The following is an 18,312-nucleotide window of genomic DNA, read 5'->3' on the forward strand; positions in this document are numbered from 1 at the left end:
CGTCGCAGAGTTTTCTCGTCATACAGGGGCGCTAAGATGGCTTCAGCGGCTTGGCTGCATGGCCCCAGCATAACACGCTTAACAGAAGGACTAGTGTCTGTCCTAAAGGAGGACAGACCTGAGTATCTACCCGCTCTTCTAGCAAACTACCGTGAGCATGGCGTGGTCGGGACTCAGGTAGGACTAAAGGTTTCTCCTGCCGGTCTTGTCTAACGTTACACTGTTAGCGCGCACGCTTCCTTTATTTAAATGGAAACGTTAGTTTAGTGTTTGTATTCATATGTAGTCTTAGCCTATATCTTTCTGTTTCACTTGAAAACACACCGATGAGATGTTCATATGTCTGTTTATATTAACCGGCAGTGTTTTTTAATCGTTCTTCAGAGCACGGGAGCTGTGGGTGGTCTGGTCGGCATCAGTAATACACGGCTCGGCTCCAGTAAGACCAGGTGAGCTGTCAACAAAAGTAAAGAACAGTTCCTTGCCGTTTTCATAAACGTTTAAAGTCACTATGTGCATGCATGACCGAATTCTCCTGATGCTTAGTCTCTTCAATTATACTTTTATCTTAGTTCTGTCCTGTCCTTTTCTGATCAAAGCGTTGTTGAAATACTTTTATGTTGCTGCCTCTTAGAATGATGTGTTGCATGTTGTACTGAATTCCTGTCGTTTTAGATAGAATTGCCTATTAAATGTAATAGTAAGATTCTCTCTAAGATTCAGAGGCTCCAGGATGTGATCCCAGACTGCGTTTATTTAGAAACCAGTCATTCTGCAAAAACATTAAAGTTGTCATCTGTTTTCTACATGTGTTTCATTGTGAATGATTCATCCATGCATATGTTTTTATTTTTTATTTTTTATTTTTTTTACCTCACCATACATTTCACCTGAATCTTGTGGTGAAACCACAGAGTTCTCTGTAGTAATGTATGCTGGTCTTCTCCAATCATTTAGTGCAGAGGTCTTCAACCCTGCTCCTGGAGACCCACTGTTTTTTAGAGTTTAGCTCTAACTTTAATCAAACACATCTGAACTAGCTAATAAAGCTCTTCAGGATCGCTTGAAAATCACAGACAAGCATGCTGAAGCAGGTTGGAAATAAATCTTTCAGGACAGTGGGTCTCCAGGAGCAGGCTTGAAGAAGTCTGCTTAAACCCTGCCTCTTTCTTACAATAGAATGCAAGCTCGTATTAAATCTGTCTCCATTCAAGTAACAACTGATAGATATAGCCTGTCCCCGCCCCACATTTCTTTCCTTTTCAAAAGTTTCTCAGAAGTACGTAACAATACAGAAGAAAAGATCTGTTGCTACTTCCATTTCATCTTGACTTTCTGATCACGTGTGTTTCAGGTTTGAGGGTCTCTGTCTCCTGTCTGTGCTGGTGAAGGACAGTTCAAGTGAAGTGTTCCAGCAGCATTGCCTTTCATGGCTGCGAACATTGCAGCAGGTCATTCAGGTGAGAAATGTCTTCAGACATCTGCCTTGTTCTTCTCTCTTGCCTGGATCCACTTTATAGGTCTTTCCGGATTTTATTCAGTTCTGTATGATTTACTAATGCATCTACTGTTCTTCTCAAACACACAGTCGCAGTCCCCTCTCCCTACCGTGCAGCTTGCTGTGAGTGTGCTGCAGGACTTGTTGCAGTACTCGTCCCAGCTGCCAGAGTTGGCCAGGGAGGTGGGACTCAACTCCATCCTGGGCATTCTGACCTCCCTGCTCAGCCTCAAATCGGAGGTAAAATGCATGCATGTCCTTGTCACATGTAGATTTACATCAGTTAAAGTCCCCCTGTTGTCAATTTTATACCTTAAAACACATCTTTGATAATCACAAGGACATATTTAAGTGTTTTTCTATATTTTCTTCATGCCTTAAAATAGCATGAATGTAACTCTACTACACCCTTGTTTCATTTAATATATACTCAGATCCATGAATATGCAAATTAGTCCCCACCTCCACTCAATCACACCAGCTTGGACTATCTGATCCACTCGATCAACTGTAGTAAATGTTACGCAATGGCAAGTTGAAATATTGGTTTAATTCAGCTATGTGTTTGAACCAGAAACTGATTCAGAAGAAGAATAGGAAGAGCGAATTAAACAGGCATGCCCGGTAAAACGGATTTGGTTAACGTTTCAGTGCGTATTTGTGTTTGCACTCTGGAGTACGTCAAATGTTTCTATTTGCGTGTTTTTGCAGTGGGAAACAATGTAGCCAATCACAGACATGTTAGTTGTTCTCTTGAATGCAGTTGGCAATCAGTGGTGTTTAATTTAGTCAGAATCCACTCACCGGTCAAAACGCCGGAGTTTTGATAGGGGAGTTTAGTTTCAGGTTGACTCGGAACTCCCACTGTAGGGAGAAATAATACGGAATTTAGTCAGGAATAATACGAGATTGCAGTCATTACACACTTAATTGTTTAATTTTTTCCTCGGACACAAAGCCTTAATATTCCCTCATTAAAACAACTCGCTTTTAGCGTGACTGTCCAGATTAGTCCAATAATCAATGTTGTTGATGACTAGCTGTTGTGATACCTAATTTTACAGAGGGAAAAGTCATGAGAAACCGCCGTGGATTAATATGGTCTGAATTCTGTCAGAATTTAATAAGCGTGAAAGAAGGTATTCTTTAAAGGGTTAGTTCACCCAAAAATGAAAATTCTGTTGTTCCAACCCCGTAAGGACTTTCGTTCATCTTAAGAACACAAATTAAGATCGTTTTGATGAAATCTGAGAGCGACGAGAATACTTTTTGTGCGCAGAAAAAAACTAAAATAACAACTTTATTCAACTATTCATTTTCTTCTGTGTGGGCCTCTGACGTGAGTCAGATCATTTGATGGGAAAGTGAAAGGTAAGTCACTGGTAAGGCACTTTTACGTTTTCTCATTGGTTTCTCACGATTCAGACATCCTTCTCAGTTTTCGCGCATGCGTTGTGGCGCTCTCATGAACTTGCGTCAGAGGACCAAACGGAAGAAAATGAATGGTTGAATAAAGTCGTTATTTTGGGGGTTTTTTGCGCACAAAAAGTATTTTAGTCGCTTTATAAACTTAAGGTTGAGCCACTGTAGTCACTTAGACTATTTTTGCGATGTCTTTACTAACTTTTCTGGGCTGGCAGATGAAATTACCTAGCAGCCTATGAAGGAGTGAGACAGCTCTCAGGTTTCATCAAAAATATCTTAATTTGTGTTCCGAAGACGAACGGAAGTCTTACGGGGTTGGATGAGTAACATGAGGGTGAGTAATTTTTGGGTGAACTAACCCTTTAATGAATTAATCTCATTAAAATGGTCTTGTGATGTTGGTTATATGGACGCGTTACTGTTTTCCTTTATCAACGTACGGTCATAAATGGCTTAAGAATAAACCTATCAACAGCACTACTCTTACATAACACCTTAACCTGCGTTCTGTCGGCTTATTGAAGTGCGCCTCTTTGATATGTGACAGCAGAGTCCTTGTACAGCAGATATAAGCATATCCATCCACAGCGAGTGTTTCGTGGTTGAGGAGATATACATCGCAAACTCTGACTTTTTCTTGACCCAAGAAATATAAAAAAAAAATCTCATTTTGTGCAGCCAAAAGACAAGTGGTACAGTTGTAGAAACTTCAAATATAATGAGAGGACGTTTTGAAATACTCTGGTTATTTAACACCACAACTTGCATAATAAATAGAATACTCTGAGTGAAATACATGGATGCTTACGTTTTGACATCACCACCGGGCTATTACCTGTTTTTTTAATACAGTCTTGTAAATGCGGTTTAGTTTGACAGGTTACCGACTTGCATGTAAACGGGTAAATCAGGTTATTCCAATAAACTGGTTTTTGATTGTTATCAGCGTATTGTGTGCATGTAAACTGGCTCACTGTCTTAAAAGATGCTTGGGCAGGAGAGTTAAAGATATTAAAAATATATACAGTACATACAATCACTTACACTTATTGTGTTTATTCTTGATGTGAGTGATGTGTTTTAATGATTTGTGGTTTAATTATGAACACAAATAGGTTAACCATTGAAAATGGAAATCAAATTTATTTCATTAAAATAACACAGATATGTATAATTAATTACAAGTTACTTTGACTATTATTTATTTCTAAAGTAAGTGACGTGCAGGATAAATGTATTTGACAAAGATGTTTCTGTGACAGCTCCAGCTCACGCACAGTGTAATACATTAGTGTCTGAATTCCTCATTTTATTTCTTTCACTCCTAATATAGTGGACTCAACTGCCATGCACTAGTTAGGTATTAGAGAATCCGTGAACGAGTGATTTCGAACACAGTCGACAACGAGAGTCGATTCCTGTCTTGAGTTATCAAACTGCTAATAGTATGTTGCTTATGTTACACAAACCATGTTCCCGTTCGCCATCTCAGTGTCAGATAGCTGCCCTCTAAAAATCACAGACATGTTAGAAAAGTGCTTTGGTAAACTGCAGTTTTAAGGGGAAAATAGTACTCGGCAATGGTGTTGTTGACTGATGAATTTGCGCATAGTTTGTCTTTAATCAAATAAAAACACCACATAGACATAAACAACACTTAACTTGATTTTCACCATAGGGTGGTCTATATGTACACTACTATTCAAAAGTTGTTGTTTAAAAAAAAAAAGAAGAAATTATCACTTTTATTCAACAAGGACAGATTAAATTGATCATATGTGACAGTAAAGACAATGTTGCAAAACATTTCTCTTTAAAAAAAAATATTTCTATTTAAAAAAATATATATTGTATTCATCAAAGATGAATATCTCTTTCCACTAAAATTTTAAGCAGCACAACTAATTTCAACCTTGATAATAAATGTTTCTTGAGCAGCAAATCATTGTATTAGATTGTCACATGATCCTTCAGAAATCAATGAAGACTGGAGTAATGGCTGCTGAAAATTCAGCTTTGCCATCACGTAATATATAATATATTAAAATAGAAACCGGTTATTTTAAAATTGTAATATTTCACACTATTACTGTTTTACTGTTATTTTTCGGTTGCAATGAATGCATCCTGAGCATGACTGACTTCTTTCAAAAAGCATCAAAAAATCTTTCAAACAACAAACTTTTGAACGATAGTGTATATGGTTTAATGAAGTGAGTATTACATTTGTTGTGTCGCAAAAAGTATCAAAGGAATCAAACTTTTTGTCATAGTGCCACCTAGCTGCCATGAAAGGAATGATGGCGTGTATGATCTACTACCCACGGGCTTGCGGATCTCTGAGGGTCAGTATATCCATTGATTATATCTATTTTTTTGATGCAGTTACTTTGGATCTAAAAAATGCTTAACATTGTCCCCTTACAGGATAAGCTTGGAGCGTATTTCCTTTCTAAGATGGACTCTGATAATCCTAAAGTACAAGAGGTTGGTTACATCCAGTTGTTCAGTGTTATACTGGAAATGAAAGCATACTGTCCGTAGTTGAATCAAACCTTCTGCATCATAATTCTGACTTTTCATTATTGGTAGGTGGCTTGTGAGTGTTATGGCCGGTTGCCCTCCCTGGGTGGGGTGTTGGAACGAGGGGGAGGTGGGCACAAGGCTGAGGGGTGGACCAATCAGCTGCACAGCCTTCTAGCATCAGCCAATAGCATACTGGGACAGTTGTACCAGGGCACAGAAACAGGTATGTTGCTGGAGTCAGAGTGTTTTTGTTGTATTGAGAGAAACAAAATTGTTAATTTCTGTGCTCACTGTTTTTAGAAGGGACAGTGCAGTATGAGGGTCCTGGTGTGGAACTCCCTTTCGCTCCCCTGGATGATGTAGATCCACTTCTGATCCTTCAGCTCCATCACCGTTACAAGGCTATTTGTCTGGCTATTAAACACACTCTTAGGTTGTGCTAATGTTCTGTGGCTTAATTCGTTTTATTTCAAATGCTGATTTTTTTTTAACGTTTTTAATAACATTGAGATATTGTACTTTCCTCTTGTAGTGTTGATCCTGCATCTTCAGTCCGTCTGCCTGTTCAGAATGTTCTCAATTTGGTGTGTCGAGCTTTGGCTGTCAACACGAAGAGCATTGTAAGGCTTTAACTCTGTTTCTATCTCTGTTTTCATGCATCTAAATGATATTGTTGTCGCTGTTCATGATGTGATTCACTATACTTGCTTAACATGGATGTGGACACTAACAGAAGGAGTTTGTTTCAGAGTCCAACAGGAGAGGGCTGTCTGAAGCTGTTGGTTTTACCCTCTATACACAACGACACTCTAGAGCTTCTCTCTGCTCTCATCAAGGCGTAAGCACACATGCATTTACTCTTTTAAATTGAGACATTCAATAGACTTTTATTGTTTTTATATACAGCTAGTTATAAATGATATTACCTAATCCTAAAAGAAAACGACTATTTTTATTTAAAAAAAAAATCAAATGAGGATGTCCCCAACACGTACACCCCACCATCTGGCACTTCACACAAATAGATAGGGCCGTAACACTGAGACATGTCTAAATGCATATCATATTTAAATGCCTGTTTTTGTTTAAATAAACATAAAAAAATTATAACATAACAGAGATCCTAACAATTACTGATTTAATTTAACTTACCGTTAAATTATAGAGTTCCAACAACGCAATTGAATATTTAATATTATATTACATGAATTGTGTAATTGCTTGATTTGATTAATGAATTGTGTCAGTGGTTGCTGGTTAAATTATTTGTGTCCAGGAGTAGCTGAAGTATTAATTTCATGTTTTTTTGGTACAGTGTGGGTGGTGGACTGGTCCAGTATAGCAGTGTGCTCACAAGGCTTTTCTCACAATCTCTGTCTGCATGGACGCCTCTGCCTGAGGCTAGTCTGGGCCAGCAAAGAGCTTACAGGTATTACGGAAACACCATTGATGACCAGAAATATGAACCTGTTTTACGCATTGTAATAAGTGGTCAGATGAGACTATACTATTTGTACATCCATTACAAACAAATCTTAAATGCTTCCTCTTGAACACTTGTGATCACATTTCATTGAAGACATGATTTACCACGTCAGTGTATTTCTATGTTATTGAAGCTTTTTACTCATTGTTATTTTAGTCAAGTGTTCAAGCTTTTAACTTGTATGATGTTATGTTTTGCCCATAGTGCAGTGCGAGTGGCCGTGTACCGTATCATAGAACTGTGGGTAAGAGTAGGGGGTGTCTCTCTGCTTCAGGGAAGCCCGTCCCACACAGAGTTACTGTTCACTCATCTGATGGGTGACATCACGCCAGGATCAGAAGCAGTCAAGGTAAGATTAAGGGTGTTTGTATCAAACACCATAAGTATGTAATTAGTAACAATCAAGGCCCGTTAACAAAAAGGACAATAACTAACGAAAACGATACAGATATTGTTCTTAACAAGAAAGGATGCGTTAAATTCATCAAGTGACAGTAACATTTCTATTTCATATAAGTGGTTTTACTTACTATACATCAAAGAATCATAAAAAAAAAAAAAAAAGTATCACCGTTTCACGGTTTGCAAAAATATAAACCAGCACAATGTTTTTTTTACATTGAAAATAAATGTTTCTTGAACACCATATCGCCATATTATATTTTAAAGTTGTAGTAAATTGTAATATAAAACATCACCCACAAATGTGTCTGATGGCCATCTTTGCTTATTTTGTCATTGAGTTTTAGAAACTGAATTAATACATTCAAGTATAGCCCTGCTTGAAGTACATTTACATTTATTCATTTAGCTGACGCTTTTATCCAAAGCGACTTACAATTGCTATATATGTCAGAGGTTGCACACCTCTGGAGCAACTAGGGGTTAAGTGTCTTGCTCAGGGACACATTGGTGTCTCACAGTGGATTCGAACCCGGGTCTCTCACACCAAAGGCATGTGTCTTATCCAATGCGCCACACCACCCCTCACCCCTCAATAGAAGTAGTTCTATTTCTTTCTCCAACGGTTCTGTCTTCTGCTGTCTAGCTTCGTTCTGGACAACAGTCATCCATGACTGACCTGATTGGTTCTGCTGGCAAGTCAGGTCCTCGTCGGACTAAGGGAATAGGAGAAGGAATGTCACTACAGAGGAAAGGAGATGTGCTAGCCAATCAAGACACATGCGTTGCTGCTCTACGGGGTGAGCGCTCAGTAACGATCAGTTAATTTAAAGTTTTATTGGTTGAAATGAACAACATTTGCTGATGAAGAATGATTCCTTTACAGCATTAAGACAGATCATTTTGACCAGTGGAACTTTGTTAAAGGAAGATCTGCATAAGGTTTGTTCATTACAATTTGTTCGTGCTTGGGTATTAAAGTCTTTTTATGTTGCGTACACGTACGGAAAAGTGTGTTTTACGTTGTTCTTCTAAACACGCCCTCCCTTGTTAGAGGATCCAAGACCTGGTGGTGCCTCTGTGTGTGCGTCTGCAGCAGCAGGCTCACTGTTTGCTGGAGGTCGGTGCTGTCAGTGGACAGTATGGCAGCCCTACCCCTCGCCGAGAGCTTTACCGCCTCTTACTGGCACTTGTGCTGGTGCCCTCTCCCCGCTGGCCTCCTTCCCTCTCCTGCGCGGTTTCCATCTTCAGCCACGGCCGGCGAGATCGCAACATCATGGTGAGTGAACGTCCTTGGTCAAAACTTGGGGTTGTTGTCTTCCTGGTAAGTGATGGAAGCGTTGTGTGTGATTTGATTTTAAGTCTAGATTTATCAAAGGTGTTTTAGTAGTGTAGACAATATACAGTGACACGCTTATGTCACACTTAAAAATATGTAAAAGATACAAATATCAAACCAAGTGGCTTCTACAAACAAAATTTTGCTAGAGCTTTTCTCAGAATTCCCTTGTCCAAGCCACTTTTTCACTTGGTCTCAGTCATTTTTCATGGTGTATAAAGTCAGTTCCCATCAGGTTAATTCAGGTGATCCAGCAGAAGAGGCCCCGGTGTTGTTCATCACAAAGAAATCAGAAACAATTTCAGAAACATCAGAAAGTGTCCAATACTTTTTGTCTGCATTTTGAACAATGTATTTGAAACATATTTTGAAATCTAACAAATTTCTAACTTTTTAATGAAAAGTGTACTTGTGCTATATATTTATAGCACATAAATAGCTATTTATTTATTTATTTTAAAAAACAAATGCCACTTGGTTTGGTATTTTGCTATATAACACAAATACATCTAAATATTTAATTGTGCCTTAATTGTCCAAACACATTGAGAATACAATTATAGTTTAGCAGCTTATGTAGCAAACATTTTACTGAAGAAGTGCTTACACACACACACACACACACACACACACACACACACACACACACACACACACAGTGGCTTGCTAGTCTTCAACATATATCCCATATTTTGTGTTTTTACTCAAGATAAAATGCTACACAAAAGGTTGAACCCTGAATATTCCTTGGCATCTAAATGTTATCCACCAGAGGGAGTCTCACTTGTTTGCTGATTTACAGTATTTTTCAGCTAGTTTCACATTATTGTTGTTCCTCCCTATTGCATTGTGCTTATGAAAGCAGAAGCACTGAAAAGGGCCACAGGGTTGAGTAAATACGTGTTGTAATAAGAGGTTGTTGAAATCAGTGTTGACATTCAACAGGGTATTTAAGGAACACTTTACAATAAGGTTTAAGTATCATGTACTAACAATGAAAAACATTCTACAACATTTCCTAATATAGGTTAATTATTTATAAATATGCTATTGTTCAATGTTAATGTTTGTTCATAATATATTAATGTTAATTTATACAACTTAATGTTGAATGTATTAGTATATGTAGACATTAAAATTTACAGGATTTATTCATCTAAATCTAGAAAATGTTTGTTCGTTCATGATTCGTAATGAAAAGTTGCATTTATTTAATCAAAAATACAGTAAAAACAATTTAAAAGAACTTTTCTATTTAAATATATTTTAAAATGTAATTTACTCCTGTGATTAAGCTGGATTTTCAGCTTCATTACTCCAGTCTTCAGTGTCACATGATCCTTCAGAAATCATTCTAATATGATGATTTTGGTGCTCAAGTAACATTTCTTTTATTATCAATGTTGAAAGTTGTGCTGCTTAATTTGTGAAAATGCTACTTTTTTCAGGATTCTTTGACTATAACATTCAATGAACATCATTTATTTACATTCTATTAAATTTATTAAAACATTCATTAAATATAAAGCTTTTGTAACATTATAAGTGTCTTCACTGTCACCTTTGATCAATTTAATACATCCTTGATGAATAAAAGTATTAATTTCTCTCTCTTTTTTTAATCTTACCACATATGTTTGAATAGTATCATTGTTACAAAATGTTGAGCAGCAAAAACTATTTTCAACATTTAATAATGTTTCTTGAGCAGCAAATCCCATATTAGGATGATTTTTGAAGGACCATGTGACACTGAAGACTGGAGTACTGGAATTCAGCTTTGCCATCACAGGAATAAATTATAATTTTTTACCTTTTTACCATAAGATACCTTTTTCAAAAACATGAACAAATTTGAATGTTTCCAAACTTTTGACAGGTTCTGTTCATCTTAACCTGATTTGTAAAATCAGTGTACCAAAAGCAAGCCCTTTGTGTACTTTCCAGTTTAAACTATTTAATGACATATTAACCAAACCTGTTTGAACACGCAAACATGTTTTTAAAAAGAAGTCTTAAAGTATACAATAACTGACGTACAGCAACATTCATTATGACAGAAAGTGTATTTGTCCTCTTATGTGGCTGTTTGCTTTTACTGTGAATGCTCATTTTGGGTGGTGTAGTGGCTATTTGCTTCTAATGACGCAAGAGACTGTAACTGGAGACAGCGTTTCATATTTACAAAGGTGTACAGAAAAGTAGTGAGATGTTAAAAAGAAACATTACGCCTGGCAAACTGGTTCTTTTATTGTTTCCGAGGCTAAATTCAGCCTATTTTAACACTAGAATAGAAACTACCAAGAGGCATAGACCTGCCTCTGTCTGTGGTTCATCACACAGTTATCAGATTTCTCCATATCTATCTAACCTGTACTCTGTTTAAAAAGGATAGTTCAGCCAAAAAAAAGGGAAAGTTCTGTCTTCATTTATTCACCCTCATTTTGTTCAAAACTGGTTTGATTTACTCTCCTCTGGAGGACACAAAATAGGGGGATGAGTAAATAACAGAATATTAATTGTGGGGTATCTGTGGGTGATTATTATTATTATTATTATTATATAAATAAATAATTTGCCCATAGATACCCCAAAATGTATATTTATTTACTCTCCATCATGCAATCCCAGATATTTGACTTTGTTTCTGCTGTGGAACACAAATAACTTTGGAGGTCCCATACACTTGCATTATATAGACTTGTTTTTTTTTACATCTTCATTTGTGTTCCACAAAAGAAAGTCTGGGATGGTATTAATGTGAGTAAACGAGATAATTTTGGTTTTTAGATGGGGTATTCCTTCTCAGTTACTGTTACTCTTTGAACAATGGTTATATTCATTATCTGTTGACATAGTCAAATTTGTACTGACCTCGGAAAATGTGACCACTGACATTTCCTGTTTGTTTTCTCTCTCTGTGTATTCCTACAGGTATCGTCATTCTGTGCTGAGGCTCTGACCATATGCAACACTCTTATTCATCCTCGCACACCCTCAATCTCTCTCCCTCTCACCCCTTTAACTCTCAAATCAACTGCATCTGCCCCTGTCCTTGCCTCTGGCCAAAACCCCTCACTAACCATCCCTACCCTTCTTGGTGGACCCACAACAGGGCCTCCTTTTCCTGCCAGGCATCCCATGGGTTTAGGCCCTGCTACCCTCCTTGGCTCTCTGGAGAACCATCTACCTTTGGCTCCCCCGGTTCTTCCAACTCCAGCAGGCACTACGGCCAGCCCAGGTGACCTGCTGCTCTCTCCGTCCCAACCGGGTGAACTGGCAGGCCTCGGAGCCCTTGAAAGCCAACGACAAGTTTTTGTCCGCTACGACAAAGAAGAGCCAGAAGATGTGGAGATCTCTTTGGAGAGTGATTCAGATGATAGTGTTGTTATTATGCCAGCAGGTATGATGATAGAGATGCAAGATGGAGCGGCAAATGCACAATCGTTGTCCCAGCCACCGGTATCTGTGGTAGGTGGCCTGCAGCCATCCGTCCCAGTAGTGGGAGAGGTTGGATCAGTTGACACCTCGCTAACTAACGAGCTGCCCGGCTCCATTCCCCATCAGATTCTGCCAGCTAACGTTAATAACATTAACTCTTTCCCTGGACCAAGCCAGACGGCCCAGCTTGTGTCTCTGGTGCCTCCTCTGAACTCAACTACTGCTTCACTCTCAGCGTCACCTGCTGGTCTTGTGGATTCACTGACTGGTGGTCCACAACTTCAACAGATGTTGATGCAAAATTCTCCAGGTGGGCAGCCGGCAACACTGGGCCTGTCTTTACAGTTGCAGCTTCAGAACCAGATCGCTCAGACCAGCCGTCAGCTCCAACCGCAGCCTCCAGGCAACGACGTGGACCAGAATGTCATCAACATCAACAGCTCGGATGACGAAGAGGACGAGGAAGAGGAGCTGGAGGAGGATGAAGAATTAGGAGAGGAGGAAGAAGAGGAGGAGGGGCTGGAGGACGAAGAGGAGGAAGAGGAAGGCAGCGACTTCATGGATGATGAGTACTGTGAGGCAGAGGACTTTGATGACTATGAAGATGAAGAGGGGGAGGATGAGGACGAAGAGGAGAGTGAGGAGATCCAGCCGTTGGAGGGAGACGATGACAGAGGGATGATGGGCGAGGAGGAGGCAGAAGTCATGTTTGCGGCGGAGGAGCAGCAAGGGATGGAAATGTTCTGCATGGAGAGAGAACGAGAAGTAGAAGCAGGGATCGAGGAGATGGAGGGTGTGAGGAGTGTCTATGCAGATGACAGGATCAAGGAGAAGGGCACAGTGGAGGAAATTGAGAACATTGGAGCGGTTGAGAGAAATGAAGCTGTGGTTGGCAAGCAACAAATAGAGACTCTTGTAATTGGTGGAGATGCAGAGGGCCTTGAAGAGGATACCATAGTGGAGGCGGTTGAACCTGAAGTGAGAACATGTGAGCAGGAAGTGGCAAGGCCAGAAGATCCCGAAGAAGAAGCTGGGCCATCACAACAGGGTCAAGAATTGACTGTAGCGGGCCAAGTTCAAGAGCAAGAAACGGAATTACAGCCCGAAGACAAAACCAATCAGAGCGCACCATCCACAACAGAGCAGGAGGTGTTACAGAGTGCAGATGAGACCGTTGAGGAAGAGAAAGAGAGCGGTGAACAGGGAGATGATGCAGATGCAAGAGGAACGAAGAGGAAAATGGGGGATCGTGAGGAAGGAGAGTCTTCTGAACAAGGCATCGAAAAGAAAAAGGTAACGGAGTAATATCCATCTAACCTTGGTCCAGATTTCTTTCTCTTAGACTCAAAACGCACATTGGGCCTCATTCATGCAACATTCTTAAATATATGAGTAAATTTGCATGTAATACGGACCTTCCTGAAAAACTCTCCTCTGTTTTCACAAACGCTTTGTAAACATCAGATTTGATAGATAAACATGCATGTTAATGAATTCCAATCATTCGTAAATAGGGACGCTCATCCACAATTTGCATAAACCCCGCCTATGAATTAAAACTACGCAAATTACGTATCCATGAATGCTGCAGAATCTTCTGGACTCTCTTCTCAAGTTTGGCTCCAATATATTGCATAAATGCATAAGACTAATAGGCCATATGCATAACAATACGTATTTCAATTAACAAAGCGTTTTTAGCCAGCTGAAGAAATGCCTGGTGCTCGTCTGAAAACAGCCAGCTGGTGGCCCTTGAGAGCACTTTGAAAGTGCAGTGTTTTTCCAGCTGAGACGTTTGGTTGCTATGATTTGGCATATCCACCGCAGTAATGTTACTAGTATCTCATTTTGAAGAATATTACTGAATATAAAAATGCAGTAACCAGCAATATTACCTTCTCCATTGTTCAGTCATTGTGTAAGTAGGATGGTTGGTCGGTGTAGTATTTTTTTTTCCCGTCCCTCCTCCACTGTCATTGGACGGCTGGGTAAAAAAAGTGACTGTGACAAGCACTGCGTTTTAATCAAAGTTTTGAACTCGGCTTTAAGAAAAAAGAAAAAAGACGGGGCAAACGAACTAGTGAAATATTATTATTGTACATAGTGCATCAAAACGTTAGTGGGTACGAAATTAACACCTGCTCCCCATCACATTTAAATGGTACGTAACATTTTATAATGTTCTGTGTTCTTTTAGGCAAACTGATGACATTGCATTTAATAAATGCAATAAAATGTTACGCACCATTTAAATGTGATGGGGAGCAGGTGTTAATTTCGTACCCACTAACGTTTTGAAAATACCAAAATGTTTATGAATTCATATAAAATAATTAATAGTAGTAGGCTAGTTGTAATAATTGTACACTAGTTGTTGTTGGTAGTATTAAAATTAGTAATTGTAGCAATCCGTTGTTGTATTTTTATTTTATTAATGTGATTTGTCTTTTTTTTTTGAAAAATAATTCTATATATACAATTTTGTACACTACCGTTCAAAAGTTTGGGGTCAGTTTCAACTGTTTTCAACATGGATGATAATAAGAATTATTTCTTGAGCACCAAATCAACATATTAGAATGTCACATGATCCTTCAGAAATCACTGAAGATTCAGCTTTGCCATCACAGGAATAAATTAAATTGCAAAATATATTAAAATGGAAAATAATTATTTTAATGGTAATATTTCACAATATTACTGTTTTTACTGTATTTTGATCAAATAAATGCATACTTGGTGAGCGTAAAAGAGACTTCTATTAAAAACAATCTTACAAACTTTTTAATAGTTGTCTGTATTTTGATTACCGCAGTACTTTTTAAGACAGAGAAACCCTAATGTTGCATTCTCAGCATTGCTGCAAAGGACAGTTGTCTCAATAATAGCTGTTTAAAGGCAACTTTTCCTAGTAACTGTATCTCCTTGAGTATTGAGGTTTGCGCATGAACACACAGACTATGCACAACAGCACTGTGCGTTTGCAATGCATTGTAATCACACACAGAATCCAAGGATTCACATCAGCATGTGCATACTTGCGTAGAGTAGTGTTGCACGATATACAGGTACAGAAAAGGTATCACGATATCCTGCTTCTAGAAAAGGCACGATTCCACATTTTATTAGTACCGGTACTTTGACAGCATCCTAAGAGCTGTATTTCTTAATTTGCATCGATGTGTGACAGCAGGAGTCAGGACATGTGTGCGCAGAGCTTTGTTTCCACTCCATGCAGAGAGTAAAATATACCCGTGCAGCGCACAGTTGTTGACCCCTTAGAGCAACAAAGAAACATGCATGCATAGGAAGAGAAAAAAAAACACGTTTTTGATGTTAAAAAGTGTTAAACGCGCTAAGCCATGAAAAAAAAACAACCTCTCAGACAGCATTCGAGTGTGAATTTAGTTCTCTTTTGTGGATTATTGTGCTTGAATGGTCAAAAATACATCAATGCACATCATGGCGAGTATTCACGTAAACACATTCAGGTATGCCTTTAGTGGACATAAACAATTGAGAAAGAAATCGAACGTGTTCCAATGTATTGGAACCGTGCAGCTCTTAAAGTGATAGCAGCCTAATAAACCTGCTGTGGTCTGTTCAATCACCCACTGCTTGACTAAATTACTGCAATATATTTATTAAGAATCAGTGAGTGTATAGTTAATTTATAGAGTAAAGACTATGCATTGTTAAACATTTATTTAATTTCTTACTTGATTGCTAAAGTTATATAGGCCTACTGTAGTCTATCTGAACATTACATTTAAAAAATAAATTGAATTACTCATGTCATGAAATAATAAGATGTCACATCACCCACTACTATCCCAAACAGTTCAGAATTGGTGGAACAGGTTAGCCAATGTGATTTGTTGCAAACATCTCTGTAAGGACGTTCACACTTGCATGTAATCATTTTTTTATTTATTTTTATAATAGGAAGGGAATGGTCAAAAATCAGGGCATAAACACTCCGGTCAAGTGAGTTTATTTATTTTTTTTATTTTTTTGACATTATAAATTCTGTAATATTATTCAATTAGTTTCACATTTGTTTTATTTAAAATAAATTTGCTATGGTATCGATTCAGTATTGGTATGTCGAGATATTTTAGCCAGGTATTGTATCGAAGTCATGATTTTGGTATTGTGACAACACTAGCGTAGAGTACGCTTCTGTCCTCAGTTTGGATTTTTTGTTTAAACAATTGAGGAAGCCAAAACAAATGAGAGTGCCTTGTATGTCTTGCAGTAATATTGCTTGTGTGTGGTTTACTTGTTGCTTGTACTGTTTAAATCTATTGTGTGTAGTTTACTTGTTGCTTGTACTGTTTATATCTTTTGTGGGTAGTTTACTTGTGACTTGTACTGTTTATTATGGTAGTGGCATGCAAACATGTGCGGACACTAATTGTTGCTTATTCTGAGCCTTTTTTCTCCCTCGAGCTCACTCTCTCCTCTTTCTCAAATTCTTTTCCAGAAAGATGATGAGGTAATGGCTTCCATGTTGGCAGACTTTGTTGACTGCCCGCCAGACGATGACGATCATAGTGCCTCACAATCACAGCCCTAATATGACCAAGCTTCTCATTCACTCTAATCTCACATCAGAGGAGCATTGCAATGAATAGTAAGGTCCTGAAATATACCACAGTCACATACGATTAATAATGTCCCATCAACCTCTGTTGTAGTTGCACTAGAAAAGTTTCTTTGAAAGAGTTTTAGGTTTTCAGGCTCAAAGTCCATTACCATTGGTAAATTGTTGAACACAGCAAAAACTATTCACAAGCTGAGAGATGACTTTTAGGTGGTCATTGTTGGTATTTTTATTTTTCTGGCAGCTTAATACAAGTATGATGATACTGTAGTTTCAAGTATTCGAAAGTGCTTTTATCAGTTGGACAATATGGTTAATTTTTTTGTGGCCTCTTTTTTTGTAATATCGTTTGTATATGTAACACATACTTGGCATTGTTTAACAAGATCATGCAATAAAGTGAATCTGTTATCACACTTTGCTCATGGATTCTGTAGAAAGTAGACAGTATTTAGGTGAAGTAAATTATAACCACGATTTGAATGAAATCAACGTGTTGTAATGGGTAACTTGCGGTATGAGTGTTCTCAAAGACACTTTTAACAGAAAAGCTCTTTGCTGTAAGATGTCCACTAAATGGTGAACTCCTGGAGAAATGGCATGCAAAACATGACCACAGCATTGCATTTATAATCTTTCCTGGACTCTGATCCTGCTCATCCCTGACGTCTGAATATTTTTGGTATTATTTCAATATATGATTGCGTTCCTTTTAAATGATCGTTAGTGTTATCTTTTGAAAGCATGCTGTGTGTGTGATTACATAGTCCAGTGCTCCCTGTATGTTGTTAACAGTAATATCTCTTATGCAAAAATGACATAAAACTATGTGTGGATGAACATTAAACCATGTGTTTGAGTTTACACTACTGTTCAAAAGATTGCTGTTGATAAGACTCTGGGTCGAGGCAGACTACAGTTTCTTCCACGGAAGAAAAGTTATAATTTCTTTCCAAAAAAAACAACCCCTAAACTTTTGAACGGTAGCATACATCACCTTCCATTTATCTAACATGTCAGAGAACAGCTAGCATGTGTTTACATTACACAGCACTGCATGTTATGTACTTCCTCAACCAAATATGTTTTGCATACTTTCGAAACATATTTTGAAACATATTCTGTATCTATTGATTATAAATTGAGTTATGTAATTTTCATCCAATAAGTCATGTTTTATGTCAAAACCTTTTTTTAAAAACCATATTAATAGAGCTGATTATGTAACATGAAACAGACCACTGAATAATAAGTGAAACTTGTTGGTCACTTGGTATTCACCAAATTAGGTTTAGTTTCAAATTAGTTTTGCTTGTAATTCCACACAGAAAGCCCTTTTTTACAAGTGAACGAAACAAGCTATCAATGACCTCTTGACTGCAGTGTTTTTAGAGGTCTGGTTGAAATGTCATTCTACTTGATGAGCTGTGCCGTTCATGTGAAAGTTTCTCATTTGCTTCAGTGTGGTTTCACAAGTTCAGTACTGAAATATTCTTATTTTGAGCCTTGTGGTAATTTTTTTTTGTGAGCTAGCACTACCCACTTCCTTGAAATGGAATGCAAAGAAAATTGAATAAACAAATGAGGTG

General features: G+C 38.1%; 1 protein-coding gene across 2 annotated transcripts; it reads left to right on the forward strand.

The window, feature by feature from the left end:
- Positions 1 to 7: 7 nt before the first annotated feature.
- pelp1 (proline, glutamate and leucine rich protein 1) lies at positions 8 to 17,139 on the forward strand. 2 transcript variants are annotated; one of them, XM_084403976.1, is made up of 18 exons: positions 8 to 177; positions 385 to 449; positions 1,355 to 1,460; positions 1,589 to 1,738; positions 5,197 to 5,268; positions 5,351 to 5,410; positions 5,516 to 5,672; positions 5,750 to 5,882; positions 5,982 to 6,069; positions 6,199 to 6,287; positions 6,765 to 6,878; positions 7,140 to 7,284; positions 7,984 to 8,137; positions 8,224 to 8,279; positions 8,392 to 8,616; positions 11,611 to 13,410; positions 16,063 to 16,104; positions 16,604 to 17,139. In XM_084403976.1, the coding sequence occupies exons 1-18, from the start codon at positions 37 to 39 to the stop codon at positions 16,694 to 16,696; spliced, it is 3,690 nt and encodes a 1,229-aa protein (XP_084260102.1). In that variant the 5' UTR covers positions 8 to 36; the 3' UTR covers positions 16,697 to 17,139. The 2 variants fall into 2 exon arrangements, with proteins under 2 accessions (XP_084260102.1, XP_084260103.1); XM_084403977.1 differs by lacking the exon at positions 16,063 to 16,104.
- The last annotated feature ends 1,173 nt before the right edge of the window (positions 17,140 to 18,312 follow it).

This window comes from Rutilus rutilus (genome assembly GCF_951802725.1).
Source record: "Rutilus rutilus genome assembly, chromosome: 3".
Taxonomy (NCBI): Eukaryota; Metazoa; Chordata; class Actinopteri; order Cypriniformes; family Leuciscidae; genus Rutilus; species Rutilus rutilus.